At 38.0% G+C, this 17,711-nt stretch overlaps 1 protein-coding gene across 1 annotated transcript in view; it reads left to right on the top strand.

The window, feature by feature from the left end:
* BCAT1 (branched chain amino acid transaminase 1) overlaps positions 1 to 17,711 on the top strand; it is a 240,047-nt gene that overhangs the window by 156,400 nt on the left and 65,936 nt on the right. Inside the window, exons 4-7 of the mRNA XM_053719082.1 lie at positions 5,237 to 5,347; positions 9,221 to 9,340; positions 13,685 to 13,848; positions 15,843 to 15,985. Coding sequence (XP_053575057.1) covers positions 5,237 to 5,347; positions 9,221 to 9,340; positions 13,685 to 13,848; positions 15,843 to 15,985 — 538 coding nt within the window. The remainder of the gene's footprint in view (positions 1 to 5,236; positions 5,348 to 9,220; positions 9,341 to 13,684; positions 13,849 to 15,842; positions 15,986 to 17,711) is intronic.

Here is a 17,711-nt window from a genome sequence, read left to right as displayed (position 1 = left end):
TTACATTATGTATATATATATATATATATATATATATATATATACACACACAAACACACACATACTGTACATAACTAGTATAACCATAGCTAAGTTTACATTATGTATATATTTACATGTTTAAGAATTATTTTTTGGAATTAACTAACTGAATGACAAAACTGAGAGAATACTTCCTAATGAGTAGGGAGATTGTAATTTAACTCCTCCTCCATTTTCACTGATGCCCAGCCAGGCACTGTAGGGAGTTGCGGCACGACAGGGTGACACCATCAGAGGAGACTAATTCCTGCTTGATGGTGTCAAGGACCAGCAACATCTTCTCGTGGACCACCAGTGGTCCATGGACCACTGGTTGGCGACCGCTGATCTATACCATAGCTTTAGTATAAGAAGTTGTATACCAGATGTTTATATGTAGGTAAGAGTGACTCCTGTTCTATGTTCTGGCTTGCTATTTCCTATGTAGAGAGTCCAAAAGTGAGCCCATCATACTACTTAACTATGCTGTCCATGTGACTTATATTAGCCCATAAGTGGCTCTATTTCATGATAGTCTACCTCCTCTACCTTCCATGAAAATTCCTAGGCACAAGAGTGTTCTCTATATTAACAGGAGGATGGTAAATATTCAAATAGAGGTTTCAGTAGATTTTCTTTACATATTTTTTTCTACTAGCATTTTGCTATGTACAAAAGTGACGTTCAGATGATTATGTTTTCCTCCATCTCTCAGTACGCAAACGCTCAGGTCCAAGAGTGACCTTAGATTTATATGAGGATATCTTAATCAAATCTAGAGGTTTCTGCTTTTTCATTATATAACATTATGTGATGTTTAAAGAAACCTTGTAAATTTGTTATTTTTGTATTACAAATTGTATGCAAGACTGTACTTATTGTCTTCAAGAAATATTTGTTTGTAAAAATAAATCTTTAACCTCAATAAAAAAAAAAAATTTCAGTAGCTCTCATCCCATTGGCTGCCTGGATGTCTGGACTTCAGAAACTGTATGTGGATCGTCGGGGGTTAGTGGGGGTTTTTTAACTTTTTTGGGGTGTTTTTTTTTTAGATTAGGGTTTGGGCTCTTTTTAAAAGAGCTGAATGCCCTTACAGATGCCTTTTTCAGGGCAATGGGTAGCTTAGGTTTTTGTTAGAGTTAGGTTTTTTATTTTGGGGGGTTGGTTGGGGGTGGGCAGTGTTCCCTCTAAGGTCAGTTTTGTGTGCGGCCCAGCAGTGAAACAGTTAATAAGAGAACTATACCTTCCAGTCTGGATTGTGCAGTGCTAATTGCAGGGTGTGGTTACTTGATTAACTGTTTCACTGCTGGACCGCACACAAAACTGGTTATAGAGGGAACAGTGGTGGTGGTTTTTTGTTAGTTAGGTTTTTTATTTTGGGGGGTTGGTTTGGTGGTGGGTTTTACTGTTGGGGGGTCTTTGTATTATTTTACAGGTAAAAGAGCTGATTTCTTTAGGCAGGGCAATGCCCCACAAAAGGCCATTTTATGGGCTATATTGGTAGTTTATTGTAGGCTAGGGTTTTTTATTTTGGGGGGGCTTTTTTATTTTTATAGGGCTATTAGATTAGGTGTAATTGTTTTTATTTTGGATAATTTGGTTTGTTATTTTTTGTAATTTTAGACTTAATTTTTTTTAGTAGTGTTAGTTTTTTTTTAATGTGTAATATAGTTTATTTAATGTGTAGTTATTTTAATTTTAGTATAATAGTTGTTAGGTTAATTGTTAGTTTAAACTTAGTTTTTTTTAATTTTACAGGTTTTTTTTATTTTAAGATAGGAATATTGTAATTTGAATTTAAAGTTAGGGGGTTGTTAGGTTTAGGGGTTAGTAGTTTATTTTTGTTTTTTGCGATGTGGGGGGCTGGCTGTTTTAGGGGTTAATAGGTTTATTTAGAGGTGGTGATGTGGGAGGCCAGAGGTTAAGGGGTTAATAGCTTTAGTATAGTGTCGGCAATGTTGGGTGCGGGGGAATAGGGGTTTATAACTTTATTATAGTGTAGGCGATGTCAGGGATGGGCGGAATAGGGGTTAATAACTTTTATTAGTGGCCGCGATGTTGGGAACGGTAGATTAGGGGTTATTACGTTTTAAATAGTGTTTGCGATTCGGGAGGGCGGCGGAATAGGGGATAATAGGTAGTTTATGGGTGTTAGTGTACTTTGTAACATTTTAGTTATGAGTTTTGTGTAACAGTTTTGTTGCGCAAAACTCATAACTACTGGTCTCAGAGAGCGGAACGGATCGTGTTGGTATAGGCTGGAACGCAAGCATTTTAGCCTCATCGCACAACCTATAATACCGGCGCTATGGAAATCCCACGTAAAAACATCATTTTTTGGAGTGCGGGATTAATGTTGCGTTACAGGCTAAAATGCTGGCGGTATAGCTGTACCGACAAGACTCGTAATGGCTGCGTTACTGTTTTTACGCTGAAATGGCCATTATTTCAGCGTTAAAACGCAACACTCGTAATCTAGGTGTCAGTTTGTTAATTGCTGACACAATACAAGCCCCAATAGCTATGAGCAGCTGCAGTATTTCAAATGCTGGTGCACTGAGAATATCTAGATATGCTTTAATGCACGTGCAGAGAAAAATGTTAACACTAAAGCAGTGTTAATTTTTACTAGAAGCATTTCTGTCATTACATGTATATTGTAAATATGGTTGTATTCAAAGATGTAATTCACATTTGTTGATTTAACTTTTGACTCGAATGCCCATTTAATTACTTAAAACAATATTTGTATCGAGTACTGCAACTGTGTGTATTGCAGAAGATTCTAAGCTAATAAAATAAGTAAAAATATATAACCTTGCCCTGTATAACCTACAGTACTAATAGCATTAAGAGTGATATCAAACTATTACACTGGAATAATATTTTTCTATATATCCCAATGTCCTTCACAATCTTAAATTCAGGATTTCAGGACATCATAGCTGTAGCACAGGTGGGTTAAGTAAAAGAACAGGTGTGTCATATGTGCATAGAGCTATGTCTAGAATCTGGGGGTTTAACACTTCTGTTCAAGCAATAATTAAATGGTCTGTCATTCCTTTATGTCGATTTAGCACTTAAGTTATTGTGAGCTATAGAGGCTGGAACTGGATCTTCTATATTATAAAATGGTGATATTAATTCTTCAAATAGATTCAAATACATTGTTATAATTAAAACACAAAAACTTAAAGGGACACTGATCCCAATTTTTTTTCTTTCGTGATTCAGATAGAGCACGACATTTTAAGCAACTTTCTAATTTACTCCTATTATCAATTTTTCTTCGTTCTCTTGCCATCTTTATTTGAAAAAGAAGGCATCTAAGCTAAGGAGCCAGACAATTTTTGGTTCAGGCCCTGGACAGCACTTGTTTATTGGTGGGTAAATTTTTACACCAATCAGCAAGAACAACCCAGGTTGTTCACCAAAAATGGGCCGGCATATAAATTTACATTCTTGCTTTTCAAATAAAGATACCAAGAGAATGAAGAAAAATTGATAATAGGAGTAAATGAGAAAGTTGCTTAAAATCGCTGCTCAAACTGAATCACAAAAGAAAACATTTGGGTTCAGTGTCCCTTTAACATGGGGTCCCCCACCACAAAAATTTAGTTTAAAGGGACATGAAACCCAAGCATTTTCTTTCATGATTTAGGTAGAACAAACAATTTTAAACAAATTTCCAGTTTACTTCTATTATCAAATTTGCTTCATTCTCTTGGTATCATTTGCTGAAGGAGCAGCAATGCACTTCTGGTTTCTAACTAAACACATGGGTGAGCCAATGACAATCTGTATATATATGCATATGCAGCCACCAATCAGCAGCTATAACCTAGGTTATTTGCTGCTCCTGAGCTTATCTAGATAAACCTTTCAGCAAAGGATAACAAGAGAAGGAAGCAAATTAAATAATATAAGTAAATTGGAAAGTTGTTTAAAATCGTATGCTCTTTCTAAAACATGAAATAAAAAATGTGGGTTTCATGTCTCTTTAACAACAGCCCAAACTCAAACACCCGTAGACTTTAAAGGGACACTGAACCCAAATGTTTTCTTTCATGATTCAGATAGAGCAGCAATTTTACAAAACTTTCAAATTTACTCCTATTATCAATTTTTCTTCATTCTCTTGGTATCTTTATTTGAAAAGCAAGAATGTAAGTTTAGATGCCGGCCCATTTTTGGTGAACAATCTGGGTTGTTCTTGTTGATTGGTGGATAGATTCACCCACCAATAAACTAGTGCTGTCCAGGGTACTGAACCAAAAATTGTCTGGCTCCTTAGCTGAGATGCCTTCTTTTTCAAATAAAGATAGCACGAGAACGAAGAAAAATTGATAATAGGAGTAAATTAGAAAATGCTTAAAATTGCATTCTCTATCTGAATCATGAAAGAAAAAATTTGGATTCAGTGTCCCTTTAATGAATTCTGTAGAAAAGGAATTCACTAAAGGATTTGTTAAAAGGACATGAATCACCAATTTTTTCTTTCTTTCTTTTTTTTTGTTTGTTGAAGGAGCAGCAATACAATACTGAGAGCAGAGCCGGATTTATAATAAGGCAGAGTAGGTACAGAGTAGGTATGATGGTCACCGGCATTGAAATGACAACACTGAGCACGTCATCTTTGTTAATGTTGCCACGTGTATTGCGCATGTGAGGCATTCTGCTTCCCCCCCTTGCAAGCGGCCTTAACCATACACGTGCGGTACTGTTATTTCACTGCCGGTGGCCATCTTAGTTAAGGTTGCCGGCACAATGGTGAGCAGGAGGCCCGGGGGTTGGGGGGGGGGGGGCTTCAGGTTTTGGTGCCTACAGGCACCTGGGCTGTAAATCTGGCTCTGACTTGGAGCTAGTTGGACACATTGAGTGAAACAATGACAAGGTGAATATAGTTACAGCTACTAGTAGTCATTGCTGCTCCTGAGCCTACCTAGATATTCTCTTTAACAAAGGATATGAAGAGAAACTTAATAATAATTGTGGGGTATATTCTGATCCTTTAGATAAAGTTTTCAAAGGATTATCTACAAATTTTTTTTAATGAGGATTTAAAATATATATATAAAAAAATATTAAAAATGATATTTAATGCATTAGAGCATACCCCTATGTCAGATGCACGCATACACTTGTTTCATTATCAGCATATGTAACACTAGGGTGATGCTTGATTTGACTTTTCTTTCTCTTTTATTACCTATAGTTGTTTGAGGGGCTGAAGGCATATCGAGGGGAAGATGGGAAGATCCGTTTATTTCGGCCAAAGCTGAACATGGAACGAATGCTGCGCTCATCTGTGAGAGCGACGCTGCCTGTATGTAACTGAATCTGCTGATGCTCCCATAGAGATAAGGGATATTTTTAGACTGAGAGAATCAAAAGATCTGGAAGAGTACCAATAGGCGCATCCTTCAGTGCTCTCCTCTCATTCTCAGTAAAACAACTCGAAATTATGAAAAGGCTTCACAGTGCTTAGAACGTGCTGCTTTAGCCAATAAGATTTGTTAATATCATATAAGCATCAAGGAAAGGAAATGCAAAGGAAATACTGCATTGTTGTTAAAGGGATAGAAGCAAGCAAGGGGTTAAGCATACTCCCTATCCCCAACCACGGCCTCAGCATACACCATAGAGAAGGGAGACAGGCATTTAGTTTATTTGCTGTGATGCTAAACTGATTATGTATCAGTTAATAGTCTCTGAGAGCACAGAAATAAACTCTGCACACAAGAGGGTTACTGCATAGGCTGTATAACAGAAATATGAATATTATATCTGTTAACACAACTTAAAGGTACATAAGTCATCTTTATGTATGTGTGGTTTATATATCAGCAATTATAGGCACTTGATTTTGATACAAAATAATTTAATGCTGTCAACACAAAATACATAGTTTTGTAAATCAAGACTATCTCCAAGGTAGAACCCTGGAAAAAACTGGTGCAGTTCCTTTTTATTAACACCTGTGTTGTGGTCATTTATAGAAAGATGTAAATGAACTTGTGCTCTGAGCTAAGCTTTTATTTTGTAGCATGTTGCAGGGTCATTTATCACCATACTTAAGAATGATAGAGGCCATCCAGCCTCTATAGGTGTAGTGGAACAAGCACATTTTTCAGAGGTAGTTTAAATCAAAAGCAGGCAAAAATAAATAATAAATATCCACTCAGCAAGGAAAATATAAGCCAATAATTAGCATCAGTATCCCCTGTAGTGTGACGTACTGAGATGCTGCACACAGGGCTTGGCTGCTAGCCTGTCCTGTCAGGAGGAGGCGGCACACAATGATTGGCTGCTAGCCTGTCCTGTCAGGAGGAGGCGGCACACAGTGATTGGGTTCTAGTCTGTACTGTCAGGAGGAGGCTGCACACAGTGATTGGCTGCTAGCCTGTCCTGTCAGGAGGAGGCGGCACACAGTGATTGGCTTCGAGTCTGTACTATCAGTATCAGGAGGAGGCTGCACACAGTGATTGGGGGCTAGTATGTACTGTCAGGAAGAGGCTACACACAGTGATTGGCCGCTAGTCTGTACTATCAGGAGAAGGCGGCACACAGTGATTAGGTGCTAGTCTGTACTGTCAAGAGGAGGCTGCACACAGTGATTGGCCGCTAGTCTGTACTGTCAGGAGGAGGCTGCACACAGTGATTGGCCACTAACCTGTACTGTCAGGAGGAGGCTGCACACAGTCATTGGCTGCTAGTTTGTACTGTCAGGAGGAGGCTGCACAAAGTGATTGGCTGCTAGTCTGTATTGCCAGGAGGAGGTGGCACACAGTGATTGGCTGCTAGTTTGTACTGTCAGGAGGAGGCTGCACACAGTGATTAGCTGCTAGTCTGTACTTTCAGGAGGAGGCTGCACACATTGATTGGCTGCTAGTCTGTACTTTCAGGAGGTTGCTGCACACACTGATTGGCTGCTAGTCTGTACTGTCAGGAAGAGGCTGCACACAGTGATTGACTGTTAGTCTGTACTGTCAGAAGGAGGCGGCACACAATGATTGGCTGCTAGTCTGTACTGTCAGGAGGAGGCTGCACACAGTGAATGACTGCTAGTCTGTACTGTCAGGAGGAGGCTGCACACAGTGATTGGCTGCTAGCCTGTCCTGTCAGGAGGAGGCTGCACAAAGTGATTGGCTGCTAGCCTGTACTATCAGGAGGAGGCTGCACACAGTGATTAGCTGCTAGTCTGTACTATCAGGAGGAGGCTGCACACAGTGATTGGCTGCTAGTCTGTACTGTCAGGAGGAGGCTGCACACAGTGATTAGCTGCTAGTCTGTACTTTCAGGAGGAGACTGCACACAGTGATTGGCTGCTAGTCTGTACTGTCAGGAGGAGGCTGCACACAGTGATTGGCTGCTAGTCTGTACTGTCAGGAAGAGGCTACACACAGTGATTGACTGTTAGTCTGTACTGTCAGAAGGAGGCGGCACACAATGATTGGCTGCTAGTCTGTACTGTCAGGAGGAGGCTGCACACAGTGATTGGCTGCTAGTCTGTACTATCAGGAGGAGGCTGCACACAGTGATTGGCTGCTAGTCTGTACTATCAGGAGGAGGCTGCACACAGTGATTGGCTGCTAGTCTGTACTATCAGGAGGAGGCTGCACACAGTGATTGGCTACTAGTCTGTACTGTCAGGAGGAGGCTGCACACAGTGATTGGCTGCTAGTCTGTACTATCAGGAGGAGGCTGCACACAGTGATTGGCTGCTAGTCTGTACTATTAGGATGAGGCTGCACACAGTTAGTTTTGCTCTGTGTATCTTTTGGTACAAATTCCTCAATTAACTTTGCTGTGGCCAGATGGTAAAAAAACACAACAACAAATGATTATATTAAATACATTTATATGGCTCTGTACCATCCCAGTGTGCAGCTGTTACTATTTTGTGCCGTGTACTATGTTAGTCTGATTGCAAACAAATGTACAGACCTGCTCTGAAACACCAGGCAATACCATATGTGCATTAAATGATAGGCTTGATACCAGCCGGTGTAATGACAAGTCAGCTGCATTACAAAGATCATCAGAGTGACATTTCTTTTTAACTTTGAGATTGACAACTCAGGCACCTTTGCAGCACCAGTCATGTAGCTTACACAGGATCTGATTGGAGGTCAGGCAAAAAAGTGTATTGCTGTACAATCAGTGGGCTGTACAGTGTTTTCTGAGTGTTTTTTTTTTTTTAAATAATCATTATGTTTAAAGGGGCAGTGAAGTCAAAATGAATTATTCATGATTCAGAAAAAAAAAATGTTTAAACAACTTTCCTGTTTACATATATTAGTGAATTTGCTTTGTTCTCTTGGTATCCTTTGTTGAAGAGTAAAGCTAGGTAGGCTAATAGGAGCTTAGAAGCGTGCATGTGTCTTTAACACTCTATGGTAACAGTGTTTGTAACTATGTATAACAATGAATTGCTACTCTACTGCCTAAATGGCTAAAGACACATGCAAACTCCTAAACTCACCTAGGATTACCCTTCAACAAAGGATACCAAAAGAACTAAGCAAAATTGATAAAAAGATATAATTTAGGAAGTTGTTTAAAATAGCATGCTCTATCCAACCAATTTATTTCATTCTGACTTTTAAGGCAAATATACAGCAACATAAATACTTGCTCATGCTCTTAATAAAAACTAAAGTAAAACGCCCACTGCAGTTAAAGGGATAGTCTAGTCAAAATTAAACTTTCATTATTCAGAAAGAGCATGTTATTTTAAGCAACTTTCTCATTTACTCCTATTATCAATTTTTCTTCGTTCTCTTGGTATCTTTATTTTAATGTAAACTTAGGAGCCGGACCATTTTTTATTCAGCACCTGGGTAGCGCTTGCTGATTGGTGGCTACATTTATAGACACCAATCAGAAAGCGCTACCCAGGTACTGAACCAAAAATTAGCCGGCTCCTATAGTTAGATTCCTGCTTTTTTAAATAAAGATAACAAGAGAATGAAGAAAAATAGGAGTTAATTAGAAAGTTGCTTAAAATTGCCTGCTCTATCTGAATCATGAATGTTTAATGTTGACTAGACTATTCCTTTAAGAAAATGTGTGCAATTCCTGAGACTAATCTCTTTTAATCTAATGCATAAACCCATTCCTATTGTCACGTATGTCCTGTGCAGGTTCTGAAGACTTATTGCTGATCTGCTTAATACTTTATTCTCTTTTCTTTAAGTCTTTTGATAAGAATGAGTTTTTACAATGCATCATGAAACTGATAGAAGTGGACAATGAGTGGGTGCCGCACTCAACTTCCGCCAGTTTGTACATTCGCCCAACTTTCATTGGTACTGAGGTGAGTCCTTCATGTGTTACATATGATATCATATATCTTCTGTCATGGATACCATCTTTACATTCCCCTAGTTGGTTCATTGCCCTTCAGTATAACTCACACTAGGATATGAAACCCAAAATGTTTATTTCATGGTTCCGATAGATCCTGCGATTTTAAACAACTTTCAATTTACTTCAATTGTCAATTCTTCTTTGTTCTTTTGGTATCTTTTGTCGAAAAGCAGGTACGTAAGCTTAGGAGCCGGCCCATTTCTGGAGCACTATATAGCAACAGTTTTGTTATAGTTTAGGGAGAATGGGGGGATTTTGGCATTTAAGCCAAGTGTAGAATTATACACTCATTATTAGAATAAATTATAGAAAATTAAATTAACACTTTATTAACAAATATGCAAAAAACAAACATTACCATAGGTAGATACTATAGTTCAAAAAGAGTCTGGGTATAATTCCTTCCAGTCCCTACAAATAGGATTTAAGCAATACAGTATCTATCTACAATTTAAAAAAAGATACTATAAAGGCCATAAAGAAACATGGGAATTCCACTACCAGTTTCTATGAGTCAGTTCCCTTTAAATAGCATCTATATTAAAAATAAGGGCTATAGAGTCTGTAATGGCGTGTAATTATAATCAGCTTGTATTAGAAAAATCAAAAAAGGTAGGGTGCTTAGTGATTCACAATCAATCCAATTCCCAATAAGAGCTGCAACGTATTCCCCAAATTTTAGCAACAATTGTATCCAAGGCGGATATTCCGCTCGTGTATGCTATGTGATTGCTAGCAACCACGCTCAAAACAGACTCCGCCCGCCGACGCGTTTCCGTCACTGTAACGTGTTTTGAGCGTGGTTGCTAGCAATCACATAGCATACACGAGCGGAATATCCGCCTTGGATACAATTGTTGCTAAAATTTGGGGAATACGTTGCAGCTCTTATTGGGGCATATGCTAGACATTAGAATATTTGTTGATACTAGTAAGGTGAATGACAGCCTTATAGTTACTTCTCCGTGACATAAGTATAGCTCAATCTGTATCCACTACAAACAGGGTCACCTCTTTTTACTGATATAGACTAAGAGGATAATGATAATGACCAGTAGTATTGTACATAAGAGTTGTATGCTGCGATGTGTGTGTGACATATAGATATTGTATATAGGGAATTCAGTCAGAAATCGGCCGACTCTGTTAAATCAGAGTGGTACGCAGGCAGGAGGTCGCCTTTGAGCGAACAGCTTTATAGACAGTGTGAATACTGTTGGGAATTGGATTGATTGTGAATCACTAAGCACCCTACCTTTTTTGATTTTTCTAATACAAGCTGATTATAATTACACGCCATTACAGACTCTATAGCCCTTATTTTTAATATAGATGCTATTTAAAGGCAACTGACTCATAGAAACTGGTAGTGGAATTCCCATGTTTCTTTATGGCCTTTATAGTATCTTTTTTTAAATTGTAGATAGATACTGTATTGCTTAAATCCTATTTGTAGGGACTGGAAGGAATTATACCCAGACTCTTTTTGAACTATAGTATCTACCTATGGTAATGTTTGTTTTTTGCATATTTGTTTTCTATAATTTATTATAGCAACAGTTTTGCAAGAATGTTATCCTTTTGCTAGAGTACTAGATGGGAGCACTATTTCCTGCAATGTAGTGCTCCAGATGCTACCTAGGTATCTCTTCAGCACAGAATATCATGTGACGGAAGCAAATTTGATAATAGAAGTAAATTGGAAACTTTTTAAAAAAATATATTCTCTGTCTGAATCACGAAAGAAACTGTTTGGGTTTCATATCCCTTTAAGGTTGCCAGGTGCCCAGTATTTTAGCAGGCAGTCCAGTAACATTTTCATAAAGTCCCTGAGTGTTAGGTAAGGGCAAAGGACCCTCATGGTTCCATATATAACAAATTTGGAGCAGAAAGAAGTGAGGGCCAGCCAGGGAATGTTTTTAAGGACACAGATAAGCAGTTGGGCAGCAGCTTAAACTAAAATAAAACTACAGTACTAACTAGTTCTGGTGCTACAAGCCAGCAGCAGCAGTTTGAGGACTGGGGGGTAAACACACAGCAGTGTAGGGTTGTTAGTCTTAAAATGACATGCTCTATCGGATTATAGTATCACACAAATTAGAGCATGTCATTTTCAACTGCTATTACCTTTTAACTACTGCAAATGGGCAGTTTCTGATGAAAAAGTCAGGATTCTGTGCCCAAAAAGCACTAAATTCTCAGGTGGTTTGGAATAGAGTTTTTGAAATGTTCCAGGGTAAATATGGTCTTCCCAAGCCACTCAGTAAGTGCAAATAACAATAATAATGATGATGATGAAGTTAAGGTTCTAGTTTTTTTGTACTTGTAATTTGAACAGGTTGGTATTTAAATCTACCATTTTTAAGATCTTATACAATTTAAAGGGACATGATAGTGCAAGGAGAAAATGCTGAGATGGAGATTTGCATTATTGCGCAATTACTTGCATATAACTGTGTTTAACCCCAGCAAAGTCATCTCCAGAGCAGCAATGCATTGCTGGGAACTAGCTGAACACATCTGCTGAGCCAATGAGAAGGGTCATATGTGTGTAGCTACCATTCAGCTCCCAGCAGTGCATTGCTTCTGCTGAGCCTACCTAGGTATGATTTTCAACAAAGGATGACAAGAAAATTAAAGGGACACTAAACCCAAATTTTTTCTTTCGTTATTTAGATAGAACATGCAATTTTAAGAAACTTTCTAATTTACTCCTATTATCAAATGTTCTTTATTCTCTAGGTATCTTTATTTGAAAAGCAAGAATGTAGGTTTAGATGCCAATCCATTTGTTGTGAACAACCCGGGTTGTTCTTGCTGATTGGTGGATTAATTCACCCACCGATAAACAAGTGCTGTCCAGGGCCTGAACCAAAAATTGTCTGGCTCCTTAGCTTAGATGCCTTCTTTTTCAAATAAAGATAGCAAGAGCACAAAGAAAAATTGATAATAGGAGTAAATTAGAAAGTTGCTTAAAATTGCATGCACTGTCTGAATCACAAAAGAAAAAAATTGGGTTCAGTGTCCCTTTAAGTAAATCCGATAGAAGTAAATTGCATGAATTTACTATTCCTTTAAACTAAAACTAACAATTTTTGGCTACCTATAATGCATGGAAACTTGTTTTGTTTGTGATAAATATAATAAAAACGGCTAAATACGGATCTAACCAATTTATTTGTCATGTGACCCAGCAGTCAGCTTCTGAATTTTCTATCTTAAAGGGACTTAAAATGTCATTACTATAACGGTACTGCGGTCAGCAGCAAGCATGCAGTTTCCGTCTCTACTCCGGTGTTGATTGACAAGTTTACTGTGTGGGCGGTGCACAGATCATTTGTAACAATCAGTGCTGATGTACATGCACCAGATGCGCGCATGCAGCAGAGATCTAATGTTACAAAAAAGGCATTAGAATTTAGAAAATTACTGACAAATCCTTCTATAGAGTTTGAATAGTATGTGAAATATTAAATATCCTTACAAATACCTGTTTGCTAAATAAAAATATTGGCTACTTATTGCTGACAGCTTAAGCCATCTTCAAAGCTTAAGTCATCCTTTCATGTTATTAGTTTTGTTGACCTTATTTCAACCTATTATAATCCTGTTTGAGAAGTGAGGGGCTGTGGCCATTATTCACAGTGACATTTTATTAGGGATTTATATAGTAACAGGAGTATGCTTCATTTTGTCTCTATTTACATTAGGCTATATATATTATTTGTATGTGGAGCTGCTGCTTGGTTTTAAAAAACTTTGTTATATACAAGAACTCTTGAATTATTTCTATTACTGATTGCCCGTGTACCCAGTTTAGCTAATGAATCGTTCTCTTATGTTTGCTTCTTGCGTGCATATTAATTTTATTTGTTAAATTTCATATGCCGCTTACCTGCCCATTCTTCCACTTTTCACATTGGAGGTCCAACACAACTATAGTTAAAGCCAAAAAGGGGCATAAAACATCAATACCTATAGCTGACAGTTACTGCTTATACTGCTTGCAAAGATATTAGTGCTAGTATACAACCACACAGCTACCACTAATATTAATACTAACATACTGCTACTGACCATTATTTTGACTCATTTATTGCTACTGATCAACCATGACTTGGCTACTTATGAACTGCTGTAAAGACTTATCTAATAGGACAAGTACTTACCTGCTGTTACAGAGCTAGTGATACTACTGTTTACAGATACTTACAACTACTATAGGTTGACAAATTCCTTGTGTAATGAGGCATCACTGGGGATCCAAGCTGACATTTCTTTCTCTCCACAGCCTTCTCTCGGAGTGAAGAAGCCATCCAAGGCTTTGCTATTTGTCATCCTCAGCCCAGTTGGACCTTATTTTTCAGGTGGATCTTTCAGTCCAGTTTCATTATGGGCTGAACCTAAATATGTTAGAGCTTGGAAAGGTGGAACTGGAGACTGCAAAATGGGAGGGTGAGTATTTTTACTGCAGTATACGCAGAAGATGCATGAGTACTGTTGTTCTACAGATAGGTATTCGAAGAGTTAGGTGTACTGCAGTATTACACATGAGGCATGAGTACTGCATTATTTCCCAAGGACACTTAGTAATGCCATATTACAGATGGGGCAATAATACTGTAAAATTAGAAGTTCATTATAGACCGTGTCATTTTAGCACTAGAGACCTAGCAATACTAAAAGAGTTAAACACATAGTTTTACGGGACATTAAACACCTTGAGATGGTAATATAAAATGATAAATTGCATATATATAAAAAAAACTCTGCAATATACTTTCATTATTTACTTTTTCCCCTTTTCCTGTAATTCCATTCTATAATTGTGAGCTTTTCAGTTCCTGTTAGACATGGAAGTGCAGAACACTGTTATATTCTATACAGCCATTGGCTGCACACTCTAGTGACCTATTTATAACTGTCCCTAATTGGCCACAGCAGAGAAGGTAAGAAGTTACAACATGGCAGCTCCCATTGTTTTATAGACACTAAGGGGAGCTTGAGGGCCCGTGTATCTGGCGAGCCTGCAGGCTCACAAGAAACACTGGTTATGAAGCAGCGGTCTAAAGACCGCTGCTCCATAACCTGACCGGCTGCTCAGACCCGGCGGACAGACATTGCTGCAATTCAACCCGATCGAGTACGATCGGGTTGATTGACACCCCTGCTTGCGGCCGCAAAGCTGCTGGTGTAATGCTGAATATGGAGAGCGTATTAGTACTGCAGTATTACAGGCGAGGTATTAGTACTGCAGTATTTCAGGCAATGTATTAGTACTGCAGTATTTCAGGAGAGGTATTAGTACTGCAGTATTTCAGGAGAGGTATTAGTACTGCAGTATTACAGGAGAGGTATTAGTACTGCAGTATTACAGGAGAGGTATTAGTACTGCAGTATTTCAGGAGAGGTATTAGTACTGCAGTATTTCAGGCAATGTATTAGTACTGCAGTATTTCAGGAGAGGTATTAGTACTGCAGTATTTCAGGAGAGGTATTAGTACTGCAGTATTACAGGAGAGGTATTAGTACTGCAGTATTTCAGGAGAGGCATGAGTACTGCAGTATTTCAGGAGAGGTATTAGTACTGCAGTATTACAGGAGAGGTATTAGTACTGCAGTATTTCAGGCAATGTATTAGTACTGCAGTATTTCAGGAGAGGTATTAGTACTGCAGTATTTCAGGAGAGGTATTAGTACTGCAGTATTACATGAGAGGTATTAGTACTGCAGTATTTAAGGAGAGGCATGAGTACTGCAGTATTTCAGGAGAGGTATTAGTACTGCAGTATTACAGGAGAGGTATTAGTACTGAAGTATTTCAGGAGAGGTATTAGTACTGCAGTATTTCAGGAGAGGTATTAGTACTGCTGTATTACATGAGAGGTATTAGTACTGCAGTATTACATGAGAGCTATTAGTACTGCAGTATTACAGGAGAGGTATTAGTACTGTAGTATTTCAGGAGAGGTATTAGTACTGCAGTATTTCAGGAGAGGTATTAGTACTGCAGTATTACAGGAGAGGTATTAGTACTGCAGTATTTCAGGAGAGGTATTAGTACTGCAGTATTTCAGGAGAGGTATTAGTACTGCAGTATTACAGGAGAGGTATTAGTACTGCAGTATTTCAGGAGAGGTATTAGTACTGCAGTATTACAGGAGAGGTATTAGTACTGCAGTATTTCAGGAGAGGTATTAGTACTGCAGTATTTCAGGAGAGGTATTAGTACTGCAGTATTTCAGGCAATGTATTAGTACTGCAGTATTTCAGGAGAGGTATTAGTACTGCAGTATTACAGGAGAGGTATTAGTACTGCAGTATTTCAGGAGAGGTATTAGTACTGCAGTATTACAGATGGGGCAGGAATACTGTAAGTGAGGAGGAAAGAATACTGTAGTATTACAGAAGAGCTAATAGTACAAGCAATATGACCTATTTTCTTGCAGGAACTATGGTTCATCTATCTTTGCTCAGTACGAGGCCGTGGATGTGGGGTGTCAGCAGGTGCTGTGGCTCTACGGAGAGGATCATCAGATCACAGAGGTTGGGACCATGAATCTGTTCTTGTACTGGATAAACGAGGATGGAGGTATGAGCACAGCTGTTACCAATGCTGAGTAAATAATATAATATGCTAATATTGTACAGAGGTTATAACAGTGACATGATACTGATGACAATGTATTACAGGGCTTCTTTTTTAAAATGTATTTATATATTCATATTTAAAATGGACATTCTTGTACTGAATAAACCTACTTTTTTTTTCTGTAGCAGTTGTCCTTATCAGCCAGTGAACAGTCTCGGAAATAAATATGAACGTACTGTTAGTTTCACCTTAAATTTAAACAGATTTATCTTGTAATATTTTAACATGTTTAATTGCTGCTCTTTCATATATATTTTTAGTAATATATCCCTTTAAATAATATAATATACTTCTTTGTCTAATACGTAATCCTATATTGACTCAATTCATTTTTTTGTTGCATTTGAAATCACACATTTTAAAAACTATTTCTTTATAAAAAATATCCCTGTGCTGAATTTCCCTTTTGAAATGTGAGTTGTGCTGATCTGTTATTGAATGTCTGTAGCTTTATTTTGTTTAGAAACGTACAGATAAGGTTTGCTGCACAGCCAGATGATCAGATAGTTTAACTGATCTGTCTCAAATATCCCATATCATCTTCTGCTTAGTCTACATAATCTCCCCAAGGCTGCGCAAACAGGCCTGATGAGTTTAAAGGAACAGTTTACTCAGGCAAGCAGCTGTAAAGATGTCATTGTTTCAAAGCTGCTGCAGGAACACCCTTTCAAATGGGCTGAGCTTTCTATCTGCATCTTGTTTACATGGATTTTCTAGTGCCAATAATGCAGCAATTACATTTTCAGTATAGGTGGCGGTCTGAACAGGAAAAACAGCTATTTCACGTGACATAATAAAGGTAAATGAGCTATTTATAAACATTTAAATACACTCCAGCAGGTAAAGCGAATCACTGGGAAAATGTTATAGTACAAAGCCCCTTTCGGTGTATAGTGTAGCAAAAAAAGTGCATTAAAAAAAGAATTAGGTTACATTTTGCAAAATTCAAATTTTCATATCTACATACATACAATGTCCCCTCAAGTTATTTATTTAGGTTTTGTGCTGATCTAGGCACAGATAGATCTGCTGCCCCCAAACCCTTCCCTATAACTATTTTAGCTTTTTGCCTCATATTTATCATTTCTATTTGCCAGTGACAGATGTGTGATCGTGCACCCCCTGTTACACAACTAGACATCATTATTTTTTATGTAAAATATAATATAAATATTACACATTTTGAGAGCACAGGAGTAAAAAAAAAAGTATTCTTGCTATAGAACTAACCCTTTAAATGTGATGCCCCCTCAAATCCTACTGCTCTAGGCACAGATCTTGTTGACATAAGTATACTCCTAGCAGCCTCTGAATATCCTGATAGCAGGAAAAAAAACAGTAAAGCATACTTGGACTGTGGAATTTTTTTTGTGCTGCCTTTGAGGAATTACTGAGATACTTTTACCTCCAAACAAGGGTCCAGCAAATGAACACTTGTAGAAGTCTAAAATAACAGAGAGAAATGCACTGATTGTTTATTCTAATTCCCGCAAACATTAATGGTTAATCTTGGAAAGAATTGTTTGGCTAAGTGATTAGAATATACCACATTGTTACTAAGCATAGTCCCTGCTTTTTTGTATTTGAGGGAGATTTTCAACAGAAGTCTTTTGCTGTGTAATGTATTTATAATTGTCATGAGATGCAGGACATATGCAGGACACAG

The sequence above is a fragment of the Bombina bombina genome, chromosome 6 (genome assembly GCF_027579735.1).
Source record: "Bombina bombina isolate aBomBom1 chromosome 6, aBomBom1.pri, whole genome shotgun sequence".
In the NCBI taxonomy this organism is placed as follows: Eukaryota; Metazoa; Chordata; class Amphibia; order Anura; family Bombinatoridae; genus Bombina; species Bombina bombina.
The sequence above is the reverse complement of the archived record's forward strand: the minus strand, read 5'-3'. Positions and strand labels throughout refer to the sequence as shown.